At 34.8% G+C, this 22,262-nt stretch overlaps 1 protein-coding gene across 1 annotated transcript; it reads right to left on the reverse strand.

Annotated features, from left to right (window-relative positions):
• Positions 1 to 189: 189 nt before the first annotated feature.
• Positions 190 to 22,230, reverse strand: LOC306842734 (protein NLRC5-like). The gene is made up of 44 exons (XM_079373768.1): positions 21,803 to 22,230; positions 20,773 to 21,095; positions 20,337 to 20,408; positions 15,033 to 16,758; positions 12,844 to 12,927; positions 12,653 to 12,736; positions 12,389 to 12,472; positions 12,152 to 12,241; positions 11,759 to 11,809; positions 11,314 to 11,358; positions 10,642 to 10,725; positions 10,429 to 10,512; positions 10,199 to 10,288; positions 10,071 to 10,118; positions 9,929 to 9,988; positions 9,680 to 9,763; positions 9,496 to 9,579; positions 9,304 to 9,393; positions 9,144 to 9,203; positions 8,120 to 8,203; positions 7,925 to 8,008; positions 7,743 to 7,832; positions 7,579 to 7,644; positions 7,369 to 7,452; positions 7,057 to 7,140; positions 6,834 to 6,917; positions 5,949 to 6,035; positions 5,449 to 5,511; positions 5,326 to 5,355; positions 5,127 to 5,210; positions 4,957 to 5,040; positions 3,749 to 3,832; positions 3,542 to 3,625; positions 3,376 to 3,462; positions 3,190 to 3,273; positions 2,964 to 3,068; positions 2,798 to 2,881; positions 2,532 to 2,615; positions 2,363 to 2,446; positions 2,185 to 2,268; positions 1,519 to 1,596; positions 1,293 to 1,376; positions 1,123 to 1,206; positions 190 to 1,011 (listed from the first exon to the last, which is right to left on the reverse strand). Exons 2-44 carry the CDS (start codon positions 21,080 to 21,082, stop codon positions 939 to 941), a joined length of 5,253 nt encoding a protein of 1,750 aa, XP_079229894.1. The 5' UTR covers positions 21,083 to 21,095; positions 21,803 to 22,230; the 3' UTR covers positions 190 to 938.
• Positions 22,231 to 22,262: the final 32 nt, after the last annotated feature.

A 22,262-nucleotide genomic window follows, 5' to 3' on the forward strand; every position in this document is an offset into this window, starting at 1 on the left:
ATTTTATATTTTCCCTTACAAATGACAGACTACCACTGCCATTTTTAAATAAGTTTCAATTAAATAATAATAATTATTATTATTAAGACACTATAACTCACTATATTGGACTAAATGTTACATTTTGTGTCTCTATCTATATTCTATTTTGAGATGTGATTAAATAACAGAATAACTATTGTCCAAAATATCATTAAAAAAAGAACTTTATGATGAATTACCTTTATTTAGTGCACATAAAAACAGCAGATGAATAGAATAGAAATTTATCAGTGCAGCTATCAGAGAGGATGTTTGTGTGTTTACCACAAGAACTGAGCAATTTCACCTTACAGTCCACAGAGTAAAGCACATTACAAAAAAATAAAATAAAATAAAACAATTTATAGGTAAAAGTTGAATAGGTCAAGTAAAATACAGAAATAAATACGTAATTTTAAGGAGAACACAACATAGTGGTTTGTGTACAGGGTTGATAAGTGCATTAATGTCCCTAATGGAGGTCTGGGCTCTTATGTCAGTGTATAAGCAAAGAGCATGACTGTGCTGAACTTTACATGAGAGCTGCCTGCATGCTTCACTGTGCTAATTAATCACATTTTCATTGTTTCTAATTCTTGCACATTAGAAAATCTGCATAAAATGTAAATCTCTTGTAATGGTAATGCAGTTGATTTTAGTTTTTTGGATAGTATGTGTTACCTGCTCTTTCTCTATTTACCAGAGCCTACTGTTTCCATTAGATGAACATTAAATGATTCAAGTCCCTGAACAGCTGGAAACTGTTGTTGTTGTTTTTTGTACAATGAATTGCTCTAATGAGGTAATGTGTTCCCCGATTAAATAACTTAATCTTAAAATCCGGTTACAGCATTACAACAATATTATTTACAATATGAAAATGAAAAAAAATAATAATTGGAGGAAAACATAAGTGGTTAAACCGATGAAAAATTCAGTCTCTGATCTTTCAGATTTTCATCTTCTTTGGCAATCGGGTTCCTCCAGAGTCTGTGTAAAACAGAGAGAAGCTCATTTTTTATTTGCATGTCAAGCAAGTTCTACTAGTTGATCCTTATTAATCACAAATTGTCCGATCAAGAGTGTATGTGCTAGTCATACCTTATTACTTCAATGGAGGGGCATGATGGGAGGCATTTGGCTATCACTGTGGCTCCTGCTGTGCTTATATTATTGGCCTCCAGGCTGCAATCATTAGTTTTAATGACGTCAGCATATTGTGATCATCACACTAATAGCTAAATCGTCACAGCAAGCACTCAAGTACTTACTCAAGTCTTTTCAGCTTCGTACACAGGGGTAAAATCTCAGCCAGTGTCCGTGCCAGGCTGTCATCACATGAATTCCATGAAAAGCTGAGGAAGACATTAATTCATAAACTAATGGCAGCTTTGCAAACACACACCAACACAAGGCCCGGGACAATGCAATGTCTGCGTCCATGCATTCATCAGTCAAACTGCAGCATTGAAAGAAGTCTGAAATGATTTATCCCACCTGACGTCCTCTATGGATGGACAGTGTTTGAGGGATGAGGCTACACCAACCAGATCTGAACTCCCAATTGAAGTCAAACTGAGAGACAAGTAGTGACACTGGTTTATAGTATGCAGCAGTATCTAAAACAATCATGTTTCATAACATTCAAAAGTTTGGGGTAAACAAGATTTGTAAATGTTTCCTAAAAAAGTCTCTTATGCTTACTAAAGCTGCATTTATTTAAACAAAAATACAATAAAACATTAATATTGTGAAATATTATTACAATTTAAAATAGCTGATTTTCAGTCCTCAGTGTCACACGATCCTTCAGAAATCATTCTAATATGCTGATTTGGTGTTCAAGAAACATTTCTTATTATTATCAGTGTTGAAAACAGTTGTGTTGCTTAATATTTATTTATTGGAACCCTTAATATAATTTAAAAGATTCATTGATGAATAGAAATTTCAGAATAGCATATGAATGTCTTGTCTTTACTGTAATTTTTTACTGTAATTTTTTTTTTATCAAGTTAAGGCATCCTTGCAAAATAAAAGTATGAAAAAATATATTTTTTTAAATCATACTGACCTCAAACTGTTGAACAGTAGTGTGTGTGATGAAAAAAAAAATATATTCCACTACATATTTGTGACTCTGTAATGTATTTAGTGTCTTACTCTAGTATTTTTAGTGCCTTCATGCTCATCAGTCCTTCACAAAGAGATATGGATCCTTGTTGGCTAAACCGATTCTCTGACAAACTAAATAAAAACAAAAATTGAAATCTTTTTTAACCAATAGTTTCATCTAAAAATGAATTCTGTAATTTTTCACCATCAAGACCACATGACTTACTTGAGTTCTGAAAGCTGAGGCAGTAGCGGAATGACTTGTGCTAGTTTAGCAGCACTGGCCTGGCCAAGCTGGTTTTTGGACAGCCTGTGAATACAAAATAATAAAAAATGGTCACCTACTGATTTTCCAAGTAATATCACACATTAATAAAATAAAATAAATGTTTTACTGCAGTTTCTGAAGAACTCTGCAGTGGGACAGTGCTGCCAATAGCTTCTCTCCAGCCTGGTCATTCACGTTGTTATCTGACAGACTGCAAAAAGTTCATCAAGGAAAATTAATAATAATTCAGCGAATCCTTTCTTGCATTAAATTCATTAAAAAAACATATCCATATTTAATTGTTTTCATTGTGTCCACTAGAGGGCACACTACAATAACATAAGTTGTTAAGGCACAGGAAAGGAGTAATCTTACTCAGTGCAGTTACCATACCTTAGTTTTACTAGTTCAGTCCATGAAGGAATGTATTTTACAAGCTCATAAGTACCACTATCTGCCATTCGCCAACTTTCCAACCTGTAAACATCAAAAAATTTGCATATTACCAAACACTGTGGGCATTTGTGCGCATGTGCTTTTTACTGACCACAATACTTACTCAATCTCTTCCATCTGTCTAAAACCCTTAAAAGAGGCCAGTAGACAGAGTATGCCAGTGCCATTCACAAACGTCTCTGATGTCACCACTCTGATTTTGTTCAAGCTGAGGAGAACAACCAACCAAAGTAGAGAAGAAAAAACAGGATGTGCTCTCAGGTGAGTACAGCAGATTATTGAGGACTTGCTAAATATTCTATGAACATTTCAGGGTGTAAAAGCCTTACCTGAGCCTCCTAAGTGAGGTCAAATGGCTGAAGCCTTGTGCTAGAATGGTTATACCCTCCTCATCGAGTATCAAAGAGTCAAGTCTATGATTGAGAACAGAATATTGAATATAGTACATCTTGTCAGTGATTGTGAATGCATTACAAACTAGCCACATTTCTTAAATTCAAGAGTGCATGTGTTACCGTATCTCTGCCAGCGAGACACACTGCACCAGACCTCTGACCAGGTCACACCCTCGAGCTGCTGTCCAACCAGAGCACTGGGACAGACTGGACAAAAAGATATCGGCCAATCAGCAAAGTTGCACTCTTTATCACTGTGAAACAATGAAGAAAATCAGACACTTACTTGATCGACTTTAGATTTGGCACACTATGGAGTGCTCTTCCAAGTACTGCAGCTCCATGGTCACCTAAAACAAGCTGGGACAAACTGGAAGACCAGAGGCAAAGGGAAATGTTGAAACATATGTGAAGGAAAAGGTAAATAATCTCACAGAATGAAATTACACATAAATAATCAGTGTAAAGATCACTTTAAACTTTAAAAACACACCTCAGAATCTGAAATGATGCCATTTTTGGTAATGCTTCAGCAAGTGTTGCCACCTCATCCTCAGCTGCTCCTTTCAAATCAAGACTATAAAAAACAGTACTATTATACCACAACCAGGGTTGCATGCACTGTATACAGGTGTTTCTACATTTTCAAGGTCCCAGGGGCTGATTTTTTAAACAAACAGATTTAAAATGATTTCATTTCAGAATTTCTTTGCGATGCAGTTATTTTTAGTGTAGACTTTAGGGAAAGGGAAAAGGAAGTGGTGTGTGGCCAAGTATGGTGACCCATACTTGGAATTTGTGCTCTGCATTTAACCCATCCAAGTGTACACACAGTAGTGAACATACACCCGGAGCAGTGGGCAGTTGGGGGTTCGGTGCCTTGCTCAAGGATCTCACCTCAGTCGTGGTATTGAGGATGGAGAGAGTGTTGGTTATTCACTCCCCCACCTAAAATCCCTGAATCCCTGCCGGACCTGAGACTCGAACCCACGACCATCGGGTTACAAGTCCAACTCTCTATCCACTAGGCCACGACTTTTTAAAATTATTTTATTAATTTTTTTAAAAAAAAGTAGTTGCGGCATCATTTACTTTACTTTGCGCTTTTATCCAAAGCGACTTACAAATAAGAAAAAGTAACTAAAACTAAAAGTTAACACTCTGTAAATACTCTATACACACCCATTTAAGAAAATACAGAAATTAAATAAAATTGACAAATGCATACAACAACATTTCAATACTAAACATAAAAAGGGAAAAAAAGAAATGAATAAAATAAAAATAAAAAGCGATACTTATATCCTTTATATCATTATTATATCATTTCCATCAGTTAATATAAAAAGAAATCAATATCACTCATGAGCAGAATATTTTTATTGTACTTAAAGATTTATTTTTGTCAACTTTTGCAAATAGTATGAAAAAAATTATTTAATTTTGTATATTTAGAATACTTAGATGCAATGAAAATAGCCCCGCAAAAACAAGTTGGACATTTTATTACAAAACTGTTTAAGAATAATTTCCACCACTGTTATTTCTACCACAGAATGCTATTAAACACAATATATTATTTGAGATGTGGAAATTACACTTTGGTGGCAAAATGACATAAATGTCCTGTGATGCATGTATGTTAGATATTATGTAAAAAGTATGTTTAAAAACACCCACATATACAATCTAAACACTTACGTGAGGTTCCTGAGATTCCGTAAGAACGGAATGACCGCAGAAAAAAAATCTGCACCTTTTCTGTCCACTTTGAGCTGCGAGAATCTGGACATAAAATAAAGTAGAATGTATACAAAGGGAAAAAAACATCTAATAGACAAAAAAAATTGTATCAGCATTCATTGGCTTACTTTAAATCCTGCAAGGCATGACATTTCTGAATGGGGAGTGTCAGAGGAGCGAGATGCTGTCCTTCTATGTCACAGTCATCAAAGCTAAAGAATGTGACAAAAGTGGAGTCGTACATTAAATACAGAGAATACAAAAATAAGAGTGAATAAAAGCATAAAACAAACAACAAGCTGACAATCAAACAAAAAACCAACACACTTGATGGACTGCAGAGCAGGTGAGAATTTTCTGTCAGAAGGAAAAATGGCCAAATTAGCTTTGCATGTTAATTTACAATATTTATAGCACTTATATAAAAATATATAGAATTATCAAACTTACACAAAAGTGGATCTATGGCTGGAATTTCCCTCTGTAATGATATTTATGGATGCACGGTTGACGCTGCAAATATTGGGTAAAAGATGGGGGTTTTTTTTATCTCACCTCTTCATATTTTGCTCTAAATGTTTTACCTAATCACTTGGCAATACATTATTAAGTTAGGATCATTTGTAAATTTACAAATTTAAATCTGTTGTGCCATTGAACATGAATGTTTGAGTTGGGATGAAATAAGAGTAACATTGCCACACAGGAAACCATTCAGTATGCACCCACAACTGAACCACAATTAAGTAAATAAATACATTTTGGTTAATTCAAGGGACTTCAAAGAACAGATGAAATGTTAATACTATTAATATCACGTTGTCTCTGTCAATACATTTGAAAACATTTACAGTTTTTAATACATGGTATGTTTTCATTACAGCCATGAGGCAATCAGTGGTCACAATATGTGTGTTCGTTGATTGTGGTTTGCTGTTTCAGAACCGCACCTGATTTTTTTGATGTGTGGCTGCAAATTTAGGCATTTGGCAATGAGACTAGCAACAGCATTTCCTGTCAGCCAAGGCTCTTCAATCCTAATAAAGACATTCAAAACACATAGTTATCCTCACAGTGCATCTGCTATATAAAAGTAGTAACTAATCACAGATTACATTTGTTCTTCGTTGTTTCTTCAACTTAAGGCACTTAGGACTTTAAGATATTTGGAAAATAAACTCATTAAAGTAAACTTCCCACACTCACTCAAGTTTGCATACTAACTAACAATGTCTTATAGGGGAATTGTCATTTTTCCCCCACATATCCACCATAGTGTAGTTTCCAACAAATTTCAAATCATGTTTTGTGTTTAGCATTTTGTGTTGGAATAAATGGAATATGTCTTGATAAGGCTAATTTAGTAGGTAGCATTTTATATATATATTAAATAAACACAATTACATTTAATTACACTATTTACCGGACCTTGATTTTTGCTTTCTATTCCATATGTTTTATATTTCATATCACTGTTGTCTCACAGCTGTTTCTTTGGTAAACAAGTGCACTAACCTTTGAAAATCTTTAACAGGGCAACATGATGAAAATGACGCATAGGGGTGGCCAATTTAAGTGTAAATAAATTCACTTAAATACTAAAATCGTTTATTACACTCTTTGTGTAGGCTGTCATTTTATTATTTATATTTTTTGCAAATATTAATAATATTTTTACAGTGGAATTTTTACATTTTTAAATTGATAGTATGGGTCTGAGACAAGAAAAAATGTATTAAGAAAATTTATTAAGAAATACATAATAAAAAGCTTCCAAATTCCAGAAGCTGAAGAAACACATTTTCAAATAAACAGATGTTTTGTTCATTTCTAACCTGATGTCTCTGTGTTGGTGACAGGTACTGAAATGTTCAACAAAATACTCAATCTGCTCAGAACTCAGACCATTATTTCTTAATCTGAGAGGAACAGAAAAAAGCACATTAAAAATGTGCCAAATATGCCGATAAACGCCAAATATCCAAGAAACGCATGAGTACTGTTGAAATAGTCTGTGAGATCAATCCTTAACAATCAACAATCTTTGTAAAATCTTACTTCACGGTTTGGATTGTGGAGAGCTCAAAGAGGCTATCCAGTAGAGAGGAAAGGCCTTGACTGTGCAGTGAATTAGAAGACAATCTAAAGAATAGAGGAGCAGTCAATGATTATTTAAATGATCATGAAACCTTAAAACACATTTTTTAGATGTTAACAGATATGTACAGTTTGCACATCCCCGAAAACACTGTTAGTACTGGAATAAGGGGATTAATAACAGGAGGAATCTATAAAATATAGCACTTTTCTGAGAGGACAAATAAAGAATATTTGAGTTTCATTAGTTAAGAAATGTGCTGAAATACTCACTCTAATGTAAGTAGTCTAGGGCATCTGTTCACTATTTCCACAAGCTTCTTCAAGTGTATGACCTCAAAACCACACTCCCTTAGCCTATAGTTAAGACAACAGTAAGAGGAAGATGATATCAAACTACTTTCACTTTTTACTTGAGTGAACAAAACTATTCTCGTGACTCTCTGATTGTGTTTTTACCACACGTGTATTCTGGGAAATTACCTAAGAGTTTTGCTGTTGACATGTTCCTGCACAAACTTAATCAAAGACTGATCTTCCACTCCAAGGCTAAAGATGAGAAACACACATATAATACGTAAGCCAATTATTGTTCATGTCAATGAAAAGTAAGGAAAGCATGAACGTGATAGTGTGTTAGCCTTTACCTGACTTCAACAGCAACAACTTTCTCACAGGTGTTCATTGAGTTGACCAAATGCAGTGCCCCGACTTGAGTTATTTGGTTGCCGGTGAGGCTGCGAAGGAGCGCGATAAGTAAACTTTACATGGTAAATTAATCCATAATTTAAATTACAATCAAACTCTACATCTGTCACTGAACTCTTACCTCACTGAGCTGGAGATCTTTAGTTTGGGCAAATAGTCAACAAAACATTTCACCCCTTCATCATGGAGAACGTTATGAGACAAACTACAGTGGAGAAAGAAAGAAAAATGAACTGTTTGTGATTACAGGACAGTAAAATACACCAACTTCTATTAAGATGAGAAGATGGAGGTAAAAGAACAGAGAATCGCTTACTCCAATTCAGATAGGCGAGGACAGTTCTCCAGTATCCTTGAGAGCTTCTCAACATTGCTTTTGCACAGTTTATACTGTGTGAGTCTGTTAACATCACAGAGAGAGTCAAAACCTCCAGTTTCCAAAAGTGCAAGACGTTCACAAAACGATCAAGAAATAATCTATTACAGTGATTCAGCATTACGGTATCCAGTTTAAGATGGTCTGTATCAAAGGCAGTGTTATTTTAGCATTGTTTACTATATATACTATTACAGTGTTTATTAATTAATAAAATTAAGAATTAATGTTAGTATTTCAACATTCATAATTTTAATTCTACATTCAAGTTTTTCATCTAATATTCATATTTTATTTTATTTCAGCTTTATTTCAATTACACAAAACAATTTATGATAGATTTAGTTAACAATAACATAATTTTTGACCAACGTTGATCATTGTAACCAATTACAAACTTGTCTGTTGCAAGCATAGATGATTAAGCCAATCAGAGGAAGTAGAAATCCACCTAATACCACTCTAATGCCGAGTTTTGTTAGCATGATCTCACTAAGTTCTGCACTCTCACAAACACTCTCATTAAAGCCAGCAAGTTGTAGAACCAATGTAAGTAAGATATTTCGTTGTTCGTTATTCTGCTTCACAGAATCTTCTCAAGAATCAGTCAGTGAGCATGCGCTGAGCTGAGCTGAGCTGAAGTAATTATTTAAAAAAATTTAAATTCAAAGTGATGTCTTATGCTATTTCATGCATTCTGACTTATTTACACTGAAGGAGTTAGATTCCCATGGCCAAAGTTTCAAAAAATGAGAAATACATATGACAGTATTTCTGTGCCAAATACACTCCTTCAGGGTTCGTATACATTTCGTAAAGTTTTTTTTTCGAGTATGGCCCTGTATGATGTCATAAAGGGCTGAGTACTTTGTATGGGCACTTCTCCAGGAAGAGCGTGCGCACACATCAACCAGAGCGAGAGCAAGCGTACGCCCAGCAATGGTGGTAAGCTGATATTACTTACTTGCAAATTGCTGCCTCTGCTTTTTCAGGAACAAACTTGATGAATGCTTCTGCCTGGTGCCTGAGAATCATGTTAAATGCAACTTAAGAAAAATAAATCACGAGTATATTTAAGAAAATGAACCCTAGTTTAATATCTGACATAAACTGAAGTAAGATACCTCAGTTCTACAGCTGTGACACGCTGACAGTCAGCAAGAGATCTGATCAATAACAAAGCCCCATTTGTAGACAGGTCAACATGACTTAAGCTGAAAAACAAGTTCATCATGAATGACTAGTCATATCAGGTCATTTATGTTAGATATAAACCACAGCTGTGCTTGAGGAGACAGACAGTTATGGCCACTTACTTCAGTAGTTGAAGAGAAGACATTTCAGGAAGAATCAACATCAACTTCTCAACAGACTGATTTGATAATTTTAGATGGGAGAACCTGTAACACAAATAAACAACGAGGATTAGCTCAATACAGATGATTCGTGCATCTGGTAAGTCTTTTGTCCACATTAAATATTTGCAGAAAGGCTACTCACGTAATGTCCAGTAGGTTTTCACATTTTACCAGTTGCTTACACAGCTTGGCCATGTAGACAGGATTGATATTACTATGGGTTAAGCTGAAAAGACAAAAGCACTTAAATTACTTTGTAATGTAATGTAGAAACATTTATTTTCTATGAAGCTACTTTGCAAGAATTTACATCGTAATAAATAAATGTGAATAACAATTTATTAAATAATCACAGCTAAATCAATGTATAGAATACAATTGAGAGATGTACCTAAGTTTTTTATGCAGATGTATGCCAGTTACATTTGGGGTCGGCTGTCTTGAATTATGTCTGAATTCATAAAGCACATTTGTTATTCAAAACCAACATTTACATATGCACTATTTTATATTAAGCAGAAATGTTTCAGTACCTTCTGCTGGTGTCAAACCAAAGAACCAACTTTTTCTTTCCATTTTCACTGGTGAGAAAAAGCATAGCATTTTCAGACAGGCAGTAAAATTGTCAATAACTCCATGCTGATTTTGACAAGGTAGTTACCTTGCATCCACTCTCCTCAGGTTCTTCTGGTTACAGAGGGCGGAAGCAAGCATCACCACCCCATCCATATCAACACCATTTTCACTGACACTGTGTGAGCATTCAGAAAAACATATGAAAACAGAAATGCACAAGTATATGGGGAAGTTATTTTGCACATGCAAAAAAAAAAAAGTGTCTCTGGCTAACTGTCAAGACCAAATGGTGTTGCAAAGGAAACATTGGCCTACTTGATCTCCTGAATGATTCCTAGTTTAGGCAGAAGGTCCAGAATCTTCTTCAGCCCCTTGTTACCCAGTGAGTTGTTGGACAAACTGAGAGATGAGAAAAACAGATTTCATTCGCACCCTATTAACATGAAGAATTGTGTGGGTATCAACTCAATCTGCTGTAAGGTTATTGACTTTGAAAGTGTAGAAGGTGAGATGCATTTTGATACTTACTCTACAAGGGTTACGTAGGAAAAGCCCCTGAGTTTATTACAAAGGCTGACTACATTGGATACACTGATGTTGCGCCGCTTTAACCTATAAAGAAACAATTAAACAGGTCAGTTCGGTATGTTTCGTTTGGAAAATATTACCCACTGAAACAATGGTAGTGACATGGCAGTCAATTTCATTTTTAATTATAAAAAAAGCTACTGCTGCAGCAAAACACGGGTATGCAAAGTGTATGAATCAAATTGTGGTACTTTTACATGTGAATGACCTTTCACATTTTCATCCTGATTAAAATTACTTTTTGATAAATAAATGTTCAAGTTCGCTCTTTATTTGTGTTTTGCATCACATTTGTCTTTTTTGTTTGCCATCTTGAATATAAGCAATGATTTGCTTGTAATTGCATAGCATCTGCCAATCCTACTACCCTTTTCCACCAAATCTCTGCCTCTGTCCTTTAATTCTCCGGAAATATTGCCCAGGAGTGAACAATTGGACTTTATAGACACAATACACCACCTTATCAAACAAAACAAGTCACATTCTGTATTTTATAATGAATCCATAAAGTCTAAAGTTCATTGTTAACTTTAAGGACTTTGTAACTAAGGATTCATGTGTTTTCCTTTATCTAAAAAGAAATAACAACATATTAAAGAATTCAGTACTTACGTCACATTCTTTAGCTCTTCTGTGTTATTCAAATCTGTGTTTTCACTAAGGATGAGAAAGTGAGAAATAATATTTTGTAGCTTAATTATACAGTATTCAAATGTTTTATTTTATTTTATTTTAGTTATTGCTTTGAGTGACCAGTAAACTGTGCAGTCATTTTAGACTGTACTCCATCAGGTTAAAACTATAAACTTGCTACCAAATTAAAAAAGCCCATTGCACATTTTCTATCATCTAATATCCATCATACTTGATCACTTTGAAGGCAGTGCATTACACAGCAATACCTGGCCAACTGCACATTGCACAGACAAATCAACCACAATAGATGTACACACAGGAAATGTGAAATGTAAAATACATGTCGTGGAGTTCTGGTGTTTTACCTACACTTTCAGAATAACTCGACTAATAAAGTTTTAACGCATCAGTCAGCACTCACCAGAGTTTGTCAGAGCTTTGTGAGAAGAAAAGGCTGATGTCTTTATTGGCCCTGTATAGAATGAAACAACTGTGAACATCCCATGGAAATGGACCTAAATGGTCACGTCATATGACATGTCCACATCTCTTAAAAAACCACAAACAAAACATCACAAGGTAGAAGAATATACAACTCAGACTACAATAAATAAATACAGGTCAAAATGTGGAGAAATTAATCTTCTTTTTACTTCATAGTATAGTAACATTACGATTTTAAAGACATATTTAGGGTCACAACTTGAATGTAAAACAAACTCAGTTAAGAGTCAAGGATCTAAACTGCATGGCAAATGTTTTTCATTTTCCATTTTCATTCAAATATCTTTGACAAGCCAACTAAACAACATACTCAACATGGACTTTCTGAACAGAGGTGCAGGCAGACATTCTCTCAACAAGTGTGAGGATTCCATCTGTGGAGATGCTGTTCTTTCCCATCCTAAATAAAAGTGTAAGAAAAATGCACCAGACTTACTATATACTAATACTGAGTTTTTAAAGCAGCAAATATCTAAACAAACAAAAGAAAGTCGAATCAGTTAACCTACTATAGCCAGGTTTTTGAAATGTAAAACACACTACTTACAAGACAGAGACAATGTTGGGCAGTCTGCATAGTGTTTCCGCAATCTCTGTTATACCTTCATCTTTCAAAGAGTTATCACTAACACTGTCAGATAAACAGAACACATTGATTGATACAGACAGATACGCATGACAGATCATCAAGACCATCTACTGTAACCTTTTTGGAAACAAACTAATTCCAACTTTGTGATTTCAAAAATAAGCAGAAACATACACCAGAAATGTATTTGAATATTTAAAGCAATCATGTCAGGCCAATTACTTTAGGTGAGTGATGTGTGGACAATCTTTCAAAGCCCTGGCAAGTTTAGCAGCTCCAACATCAGTGAGACCACCACTGATAAAACTGTAAATCAGAGACAAGCATAAACCAGTGCAAAACACACTACAAGGCAATAATGTGACAAAATGCATAAAGGACACAACAGACACTTTGTTGAGTGAAAGACTTACTCTAATTTCTGCAAAGCCTGGAGTTTACACAGGACACCACACAAAGCCTCTGCAAACTTGTCATCATATTTCCGGCTACGGAAACTTGAATGAATAATATATTTACAAGCTGAGTACATCAACATGATCAGATTAGAGACCGCAAACTACAATGCAAACAATGTACTTTCAACAAAAGCATGTACAGTGCACAGCATAAATGAGTACACCCCCTCTGAATAAATATAAAGATGTATTTTCTTAATGATCACTAATATAATTCATGGAAAGATGGCAAAATTGAAATGTATTAAACATATACTTAATAAAAACAACAAAATATATGGCAATATTTTCTGTAAGATAAGTAAATTAGCCAATTGTGTTTAAATGAAGGATTGCAGAAATTTAGTACACCCTAGATTTAATTCAGCAAATGTACAATGATCTAGTACTTAGTATGTCCTCCAGAACTTTAAGTATACTGCTCTGACCCTCTTGGCACTGAGTGTACAAGTTCATGACAAATTTTCACATCTGACATGTTTAACTCCTTAAATGCTCTGGTCTTTAATGGGGAGTTTTGCTCAGTTCGTCTCTACAGATTCCCCCACAGCTGCACAAGAGCGCTAAGATTGAGTGAAATACATGTCCACTGAAGAATTTTCACCTTGGGAGAATTAATATCTTCATTGTCATGCTGAAAAAATGCCCAACAATGCAGGGAATGAGGAGAGGGTAACATCTTCTATTTCAGGTTTTTGTATTACATCACACAGTAGTCTGTGAATTCATGACAGCATTGATAAAGCACAACTCCCTCACACCTTCAGCACTCACTTACTACCACTGAACGTCACTGTGGGTACAAAGCACTTCTCACTGTACTCCTCCTCTAGCAACACCAGAACATTTTGGAAGCTTTGGATATGAAATGATTGGCTTGATCTCTTGAGACCAGAGTATGGATTCCCAGAAGTCTCTATTTTGTAAATATGGGCCTTGGAAGAGGTTATATAAGTTTATTTTGCTTTGGCTACAGTAGGTAATTCTAGTGGTGACAACGACCATGCATGTCACTTCTGCAGGCTGCGCCATACTCTGTGAGATAAAGTGTCACTCTCTTCATAGCTTTTGCCGGCTCTCAGACACTTGCATGTTATTTCTCCTGCTCTTTTTCTAGAAAAGATTCACTCATCACTAAATGAAAACTTAAAGTGAAGATCCAATTATTTCAGGAGCCTTGTCACAAGTCCATTGTTTTTGAATGTCGGTGCTACTTCTGCTATATTTTCACACTTAAAGCAATAATTTGGTATTCCTCTTGAACCATTGTCCTCTTTTATGCTAAGAAATATGTCACCTGGCAGTTCTCTCCCAAGTGGTTCCACTGCTGCCAGCATTAAGTCTGAGTATGATTCAGTGGGCTATATAACTTATATATAACTATATAAATGACTTGTCTTTAAACATTTTGGTTCAATATACTTACCTATTGATCAAAAATAACCTTAAACCTATACACTTTTTTTTTTTTTTTTTACTTTCAGGAGGGTGTTCTCATTTTTGCAACACAACATTTTATCACTTTGATAAGAAAACCTTATTTTGCTGAATAATTTTGACATTCTTCTTTGGTAATTGATCAAGCAGGCTTGTTGGAACATTATATCTCCAAAGAACTCTAACATGTCATCTAAGTAAAGAGTAATTGCTGAATTTGTTAAGTTTTAGACGGATGTACTCATTTATGCTGTGCACTGTTTTACTTTTACAATTCTGGCCCACAAGCTGATAATTATTTTGATGTTATGGCTGATGTTTGAAAAATGGTTGATATTAAAAGTCTATACTATTTAGTTTAAATAAATATAAAACACTATTGCTTTAAAATGCAAGTTTAGGCAGCAGTATGAAAAATGAATATACATTTCGAGATTTGCTAAAGATTACATTTAACAGTGTTGTTAAATATTAGTGTTTTTAAAGATTAACTTACACATTAGAGGATGGCAAAGGTAATCAAAATGTAAAAATAGGGCACACACAATTAAAAATCCAATATCAGCCAGTACAGATAAATTAACATTCAGCTATCAGCTAAGAACCAATATGATACCACTATATCAGCTGCTATATGGGCTACAATTTACTACACATTTCACGACATACATAAAGCATTTGATCATAAAAGAATTTTAGAAACTTACATGAGATGATCCACATTCTTGAAACTAGGGAGGATTTCCAAACAATCCAGATCAATTGAACAGCCACCAATGTCCAAACATACATTCTGATCAGCAGCCGCTGTCACAAATGCTAAAGAATCCATGTCAATTGCACTGAGTCTGATATTTCGCAGTTCAAACTGTGGTCTCGAACCAATAGCTCTTGCCAACTTAACATCTTGAGTCTCATGAGCACATCGACACAGCTCCACAATTTTGGGGCCTGTTTGACTGGTACTTCCTGCGAAACCCTTCAAAACCTTACAGACGGTAGCTTGCCGCTTTTGTACCCAAGCCATAGTGCCCTCAGTCCCTTTAAGCTCAACCAAACTGGACTTGCAGGCCTCCGCCGCAAGCCCACATACGTAAACATGGAGAGAGTCTGTAAAAACGGATTTTGGATCGATCTTGGTTGTCCAGCGGGTTTTCAAGTTAAGCCTCTTCTTAAGTTGACTCTCGGTGATGTTCTGGCTGGTCATGAGGTGGAGAGCAGCAAGAAACTCCTGCATTGTAAGGTGCATGAAGGTGAAACCATATCCTGAAGATCCATCTTCACGAGTCAGTTTCACACGAGACAGTATACCACTTTTAACACCAAAATCCTGGAGTTCTGGAGACACATCTGTGTCCGTGAAGACTATAGTACTTTCCTCCAGTCCTTTGAGGGCCAACTGACTCATCTCAACAATTTTAGATCTGTATCTCTGAAGCTGAGATGTACCAGACACCACACTTCCATTGATGCGTTTGAGGAACGCCAAGAGAATCTGCATGTAGATTTGGGTTACGGACGTTGGTAGTTGCAGATCAGTTCCATCACTGGAGAACAGATGTTCCATACATACACAGCAAATATGACAGAGTCCAGGTACGTGAGACATTGACAAGAGGTGTCGGTTGTTCATCAACAAGTTTACAGCTTTCTTTTTCAGTTCATCTCCTTTTTTATGGAAGTACTGCTCAGCATATTCCTTCACACCCAATCGGTCAAACCCTTGAAGCTCACAGGTAATGAAGCCAGGGCTTCCAAACATGTCAGTCACATCTCGTGGTCTACAGGTGACCAACACGGTGCAATCTGGAAGGAATTTACGATTGCACAGTCCTGAGAGGAGATCTGTCATTGGAAGAGGTTTGTTTGGGTCATTGATGCTCTCCAGCTTTTCAGGATGCGTAAGCTTGGCACGAAACTCATCATACCCGTCAAATATGAAACAGACCTTCTCAGGGTTGGAGAGGATGAATTCAAACACTGCATCACTTTGTTGCTCATCATCGTCACAAGCAGGATAGAAGAGAAAAAGTAGTTCTTTCAAGGACAAATCACGTGAGATAAGATTGAGCTGCCGGAACTCCAGCAAGAACAGCAGGTGAATAGATGGGAAGGAGCCTTCAGCCCAGTCACGACCAAGGCAGTGAACCAGCAGAGTCTTACCAGATCCAGCCTGGCCCAGCAGTGTGACAACCCTGTTGGTGGTTTTCAAAAGAGACTCAACAGACACTTTATGCTCTGACTCTTCTCCTTCATGATTGTCTAGAGAGGCTTGAGGCTGGATGGTCCTGTCTTTCCCTCGTGGAGGGTTCCTGTGTCTTAAATACACCCATGTGTCTTCCAAACAGATGTCCTTTACTACAGCTTGTGCCACTGACTCATGTTTTTGCAGTACCGTGGATTTAAGATAATCTGTGTAGCTCTGTAAATGATCTAGGTAAGAAAATCAAAGCATTATTACACTCTAAAAAATGCTAGGTTATTTTTTTCAGTGTTTAGGTAGTTTTTGTGTTACATAACTTATGGTTCAGGCATAACAACCCATTGTTTGGTAGTTTTTGTGATACCCAGATCCTGGGTCAGACGTAACAAGTTATTTATTGCGGAGCATTTACATCCTCTTCAGGAGAAGTCAAGTCAAATCACCTTTATTTATATAGTGCTTTTAACAATACAGATTGTGTCAAAGCAGCTTTATGGTATCAAATAGGAAAATAGTGTGTCAATAATGCAAAAGGACAATAGTAAACTCTTGCTGGTGTCGTTGGTGGTTTCCAAACTCTTGATTTCTCCATGCCCTTTGTGTTTGCTATAGCTCTAATTGACTTCCTCTTTTCTTTTAGCATCCAAATTGCTTGCTTTTTTCTAAAAGTCAGCTCCCTCATCTTCATCCAGGTTTGCATCATCAAATGCAAGATTCAGAATACAGAAGCAATGGATATAACTGATACAACACATTTCCTGCATTTAATATCTGAAGAAATAATGCAACAATCACTTAGAAAGACCTGTGAGGCAACTGTTCCAATACTTGTGCTCACATCAAATAGGGGGATGAAACTCTAACAGTGCTGAACTTCTTAGCTGGTAAAACATCTATGTGTTGAATCACAATAATAAAACGTGACATGCTGTATTTTTGTCTCATATTCATCTTTTAATTAGGGCTGCCACTAACGACTATTTTTATTTTGATTAATCTATCGACTAATTTGTCGATTAATCGATTAATCTAAACACTTAATTTCCCACAAAAATCTACAATTTTACTTAAGAATATTTTATTAAACCATTTGAAATCCAAATTTCTATGAAATCCTTTTTAAACCAAAAATAAAGTGCAACATAGAGTGCAAGAAGCAAGTGTCCATCTTGTAGTCCAAACCACTGAAATCAAAGTTCAGTATTATAGTGTAAGAAAGACAACATATCCCCGTGTTCTAGTCTACTACTAATAAAATTATAATCAAAAAACACTTTTTAAAGGAGTATTCACCAGAAATATTATTTACCAGAATTTATTTAGGTGAAAAATGTAAATGTGCAGTATTTCTGAAAAAAATAACTTTTTTAATATAAAATCAATTAATTGAAGATGCTTTTGATTATTAAAATTTAATGGAACCATTTAAATGGAATCCAGAAAATAATGGAAAACAGAATTTGGTAAAGACAAAACGGTAAAACTCAACTTAATTACACAGGCTTTTTGATTAATACAATTTAATTTAACCATTAAAACAGAGTATAGAAAAATTTAAATGGAAAAAACTGAATTTGGAAATAAAATGGATTTCATAGGGCCCTATAATTATAATATGTATATATATATATATATATATATATATATATATATATGTATATGTATATGTATATATATGTATATATATATATATATTGTGGTAATAAAAATAGATGTGAACAATAGGTTTTAACAAAACTGTTAAAATATATAATGTATAATAAACAATAGAGCTAATAATGTAGATTACGCATTACAACAAAATCCTGCAGGGGTGCCGACGGCCTGATGATTATTTTTACACATTACTGCAAGATCTAATCCTTGTTTAATATTGACCAAGCGCCCTTTAATTCAAATGTCCACTTGATCTTTAATATTTGTCCATTTCTTTAGGACAGAAATGCTACAGCCGCTGTAATTAAATGAATATGTGGACATCAAACAGTGTAAACTCAGAGTGAGGGTTTGAGTTTTTATTTTGAAATCGCGATGTATTCTCCTGTGTTTGTGTAGATTTATAAATGATTTACCTTACAAATCTGATGAAACGGTTCACGTTGCGTCCCCAGATGAACGGTATAATAAACACAAACTCACAACAACATGCAGAGATGAGTTTGAGACGCTCCACATGTAAATGATAACAGTTTCTGTGGAGCTACTGTGAACGGAGCCGTTGTGAGACACACGCACTTAACCTACACGCATGTCAATAATTAAAGCGCATATGTGTTAGAACTGCATTGCATATAATTATTTAATTAAATCAGCATTTGTGAATTCACCATTATGCTTATTTATGATTTTTAAATGGGTTTAATATATCATGCAGCCTTGGAAAACAGTCTAATAATGTGTTTTATGGATTCTCGTCGCCACTTCTGGTATTTTGCCGGTTAGTCGATGCGAGCAAAATGAAGTCGACGATTTTTAAAAATCGACTAGTCGATTAAAATTGACGAATCGCGACAGCCCTACTTTTAATCATATTTGTAAATGTCTTGACTCCACAGCCAACAGAGCAATTTTGACTTTACTGTTCCAATACTTTTGGAGGGCACTGTGAATACTTTAAATATTAAATATGTCCTCAGAGACATATACTGTTTGTTTATGGGTAGGTTAGAGTCAGTCACAGCATATTTCAGCTATGAGTAAAATGCAGGGCAGCAATCAAAAGTTAGCAGTTCCCCACCGAAAATGAAACAACCCATTATGCTGGGTCAAATAAACAACCTAATTTGCTGGGGAAAATTATTCCAACATGTGTTCCATCCTATATTTACCCAGCCCTTTTGTTAAAAAATAGCCCAAATTGTGTTGTTTTAACTCACTGTTTTATAGTGTAGGTATCATGAATTTAAATTGCAGTTCATACAAAAGCCTTAAAAAGACTTTAGTCACATTTAAAAATCTATGAATGTTATTGTTTTAGAAATAAAATATTAAACCATGTGCCATCTGCAAACAAATAATGCTAGACATTATTTAAAAACTAATTTTCCTTTTCTGATTTTGCCTTTCCAATTCCTTTATACAGCTTGAAACCTAACTGATTTCTTTGAAAAATGTTTATGCTATATTTCTTGGTTTGATATTTTGTTATATGTGTTTATATAACAAAATATATGTAAAGTATATGTTTTTGGGATGACTAAGTATTATAATGCTGTCAATGACAATGTTAACATTAATAACAAGGTTCAGTTTTAAAATAATCTATTGATATGTGTTCCTGCTAGGTTTAGAAACCACTTTATGGACCAACCCTGCAGTAAATGTTTTTCTTTTGATTAACCAGCTCAAAGTAATGCTACAGTTAAAGTAATTTTGCAGCAGATCTTTACAATAGATCAACTGGATGTTGTAACAGAAAAAAAATAAATAAATATATAACTTTATATTATTGTATATATATATATATATATATATATATATATATATATATATATATATATATATATATATATATATATATATATATATATATATATATATATATATATATATATATATATATATATATATATATATATATATCCAAGTAATAATTTTATTGATTTAGTAAAGTAAAAATACAGAAAATGTTAATTCTTTTTGTTTGGATTAATATAAGAAATTGTTCAAATGCAGCTCTTCTCGTTGAATAGCTAATGAGTTGCTGTCAGCCGAGTCAAAGTATATTTAACAGTTGAGTTGCTCAGAGCGATTTCTTTCACAATGAATCAAAATTCAAAATGGGTGTGTTTTTAAGAATAAAACATACCTAGCCGTGGGCGTTTCACGTGTGGGGAAGGAGAAGAATCAACAGTCTCACATATATGATTGTAGTTTGTTCCTTAAAAGCATAGAAAACGAAAAATGGCCTGAAAATTATAACCCAGAATTCAATAACATTCATAATTTACATAATAGCTTCTTTTTTTAACATCTACATGATACTTTCACTTCAGAGCTTTTTTTTTAATTATACGTTGGGAGAAGAAATTGTAAAACTATCATAGTATAAACTGTATAGAATACATTGTTAAATTAAATGATGTTTAATATAAGAATTATGCTTTAATTTTAATTGTAAAAAAAAAGTACAGTATGGTACAAATAGGGAAAAGCTGCAGCATAACTAAAAATTATATCTAAAAAAGTATAATCTAAAAATTATATCTAAAAAATGATACCTAAAAGTGCAGAACATGACTTACCAGGTGTGCATCCTGCTATGGACACCAGTGTAGTTTCAAGAAGAAAAGGTATGTTTTCACTGTATTGATATACAGTGGCGACAAAATGTGTACATAAGTTTCGGTCTGAAGTCTTGAAGTAATCTACAATAGCTGAGACACGGTCTCTGGTGTTAGTCAGTGACTGTATCTGATCCAGTGTTTTATATTCCACTAATGCAAAGATCCGATCCAGCACACCACTGTTTTGTTCGCAGAGCAATTCCACCAGGGCACTGGCCTCCTGGGCCACCAGTGCCAGGATGTCCCCTGACCACTCCATCCTCTCCATTCTCAGCCATTAGCTGGGGAGAAAATTTGTAGAACTTTAAAGTTCAAACAAAACTTATTCATCACAATAAATTTAATGGCGTTGAGTGCTAATCTACACACCGTGTAACAAAGCACAGCAGGCATCGGTGCATGTGGTCTAACACTACATGCTTTGTTTGACAATGCTAAAAGCATGTGCATTGCTCCAAGTCAGTTCAATACTTTTCAGTTCAATAATTAAATGCTGCAAATACTGCTATAAATTGATTAGCCTACTCTTAATATTGACAAGACAAAATTACACAATTTACTAGAGAAAATAGATATTTGTGTTTGCTACAGAGGACCCATGACAAATTATTGTTCACTATTTATTCTGTAGTAGGCTAAATGCTTTCAGGATGGCACTTATGTTATATGATATTTCAAAGTAATGTTCCCCTATATACTGAATATGTAGCTCATGTAAAAATTTTGCTAAGACATATTCTATCTATGCAGTTAACTACTAAAATATAGTCAAATAAACAGCGGTTTTAAAAAATACGTAGCTTGTGTCCATTTAGTGACCTGCAGGAAACGACATGTGCCACAGTCCTGGACACTTTGTGTGAAGGCTGAGCTAATGAATCACAACGTTAAATCAGCAACGTGCTTTGATCAAGATATGAACTCAGAAGAAGCATTTAAACATGTTCTATATGTTTATAAGATCAACTGATATGATGTAGCTACTCACCGCTGGTGGCATTACGCATCGGGTCCAGTTTAATGGAAGAAAATGAAACTAAAGTATCCCTCTGGTTTGGTTTCGATTTCTTTTATATGCGTAATACAGTGAGCGAGATTTAGGCGCGACACTATTAAAATATACACTTCATATTAAAAGTGTGTTTTAATATAAAGTAACATGTCGAAAGGGTATTTTTTCTTGCTATGCATTCACAACCAAAAGCACTTTATAACGAATTCAGAGATTTTAGTAATAAGGTAACATGTGAATACAATAAATTTAGCGTTTTTGTTTATGTTATACAGATTCGATGAGCAGCAAGATCGATATAAAAAAACTTCTTCTTTGAAGTTCGTCGTTACAATGCATTTCGTGTCGCGAGAGAGAGTGCATTTGAGGACAGCAGTGTTGACATGTATAGAATGTTTTGGTGTGAAGATTGACGCCGCATTGTGGTGATATTAAA

The sequence above is a fragment of the Barbus barbus genome, assembly GCF_936440315.1.
Source record: "Barbus barbus genome assembly, chromosome: 23".
NCBI classification, from domain to species: Eukaryota; Metazoa; Chordata; class Actinopteri; order Cypriniformes; family Cyprinidae; genus Barbus; species Barbus barbus.

Bases quoted from the DNA above. Each gene is read 5' to 3' on its own strand.
- LOC306842734 (XM_079373768.1), bottom strand. From the start codon at position 21,082: ATGGAGAGGATGGAGTGGTCAGGGGACATCCTGGCACTGGTGGCCCAG. The intron at 7,833-7,924 runs GTAAGAGTTCAG...GCTCCTTCGCAG, and splicing joins AAGATCTCCAGCTCAGTGAG to CCTCACCGGCAACCAAATAA. The intron at 5,211-5,325 runs GTGTGTTGGTTT...CACATTCTTTAG, and splicing joins CCTGCTCTGCAGTCCATCAA to CTTTGATGACTGTGACATAG.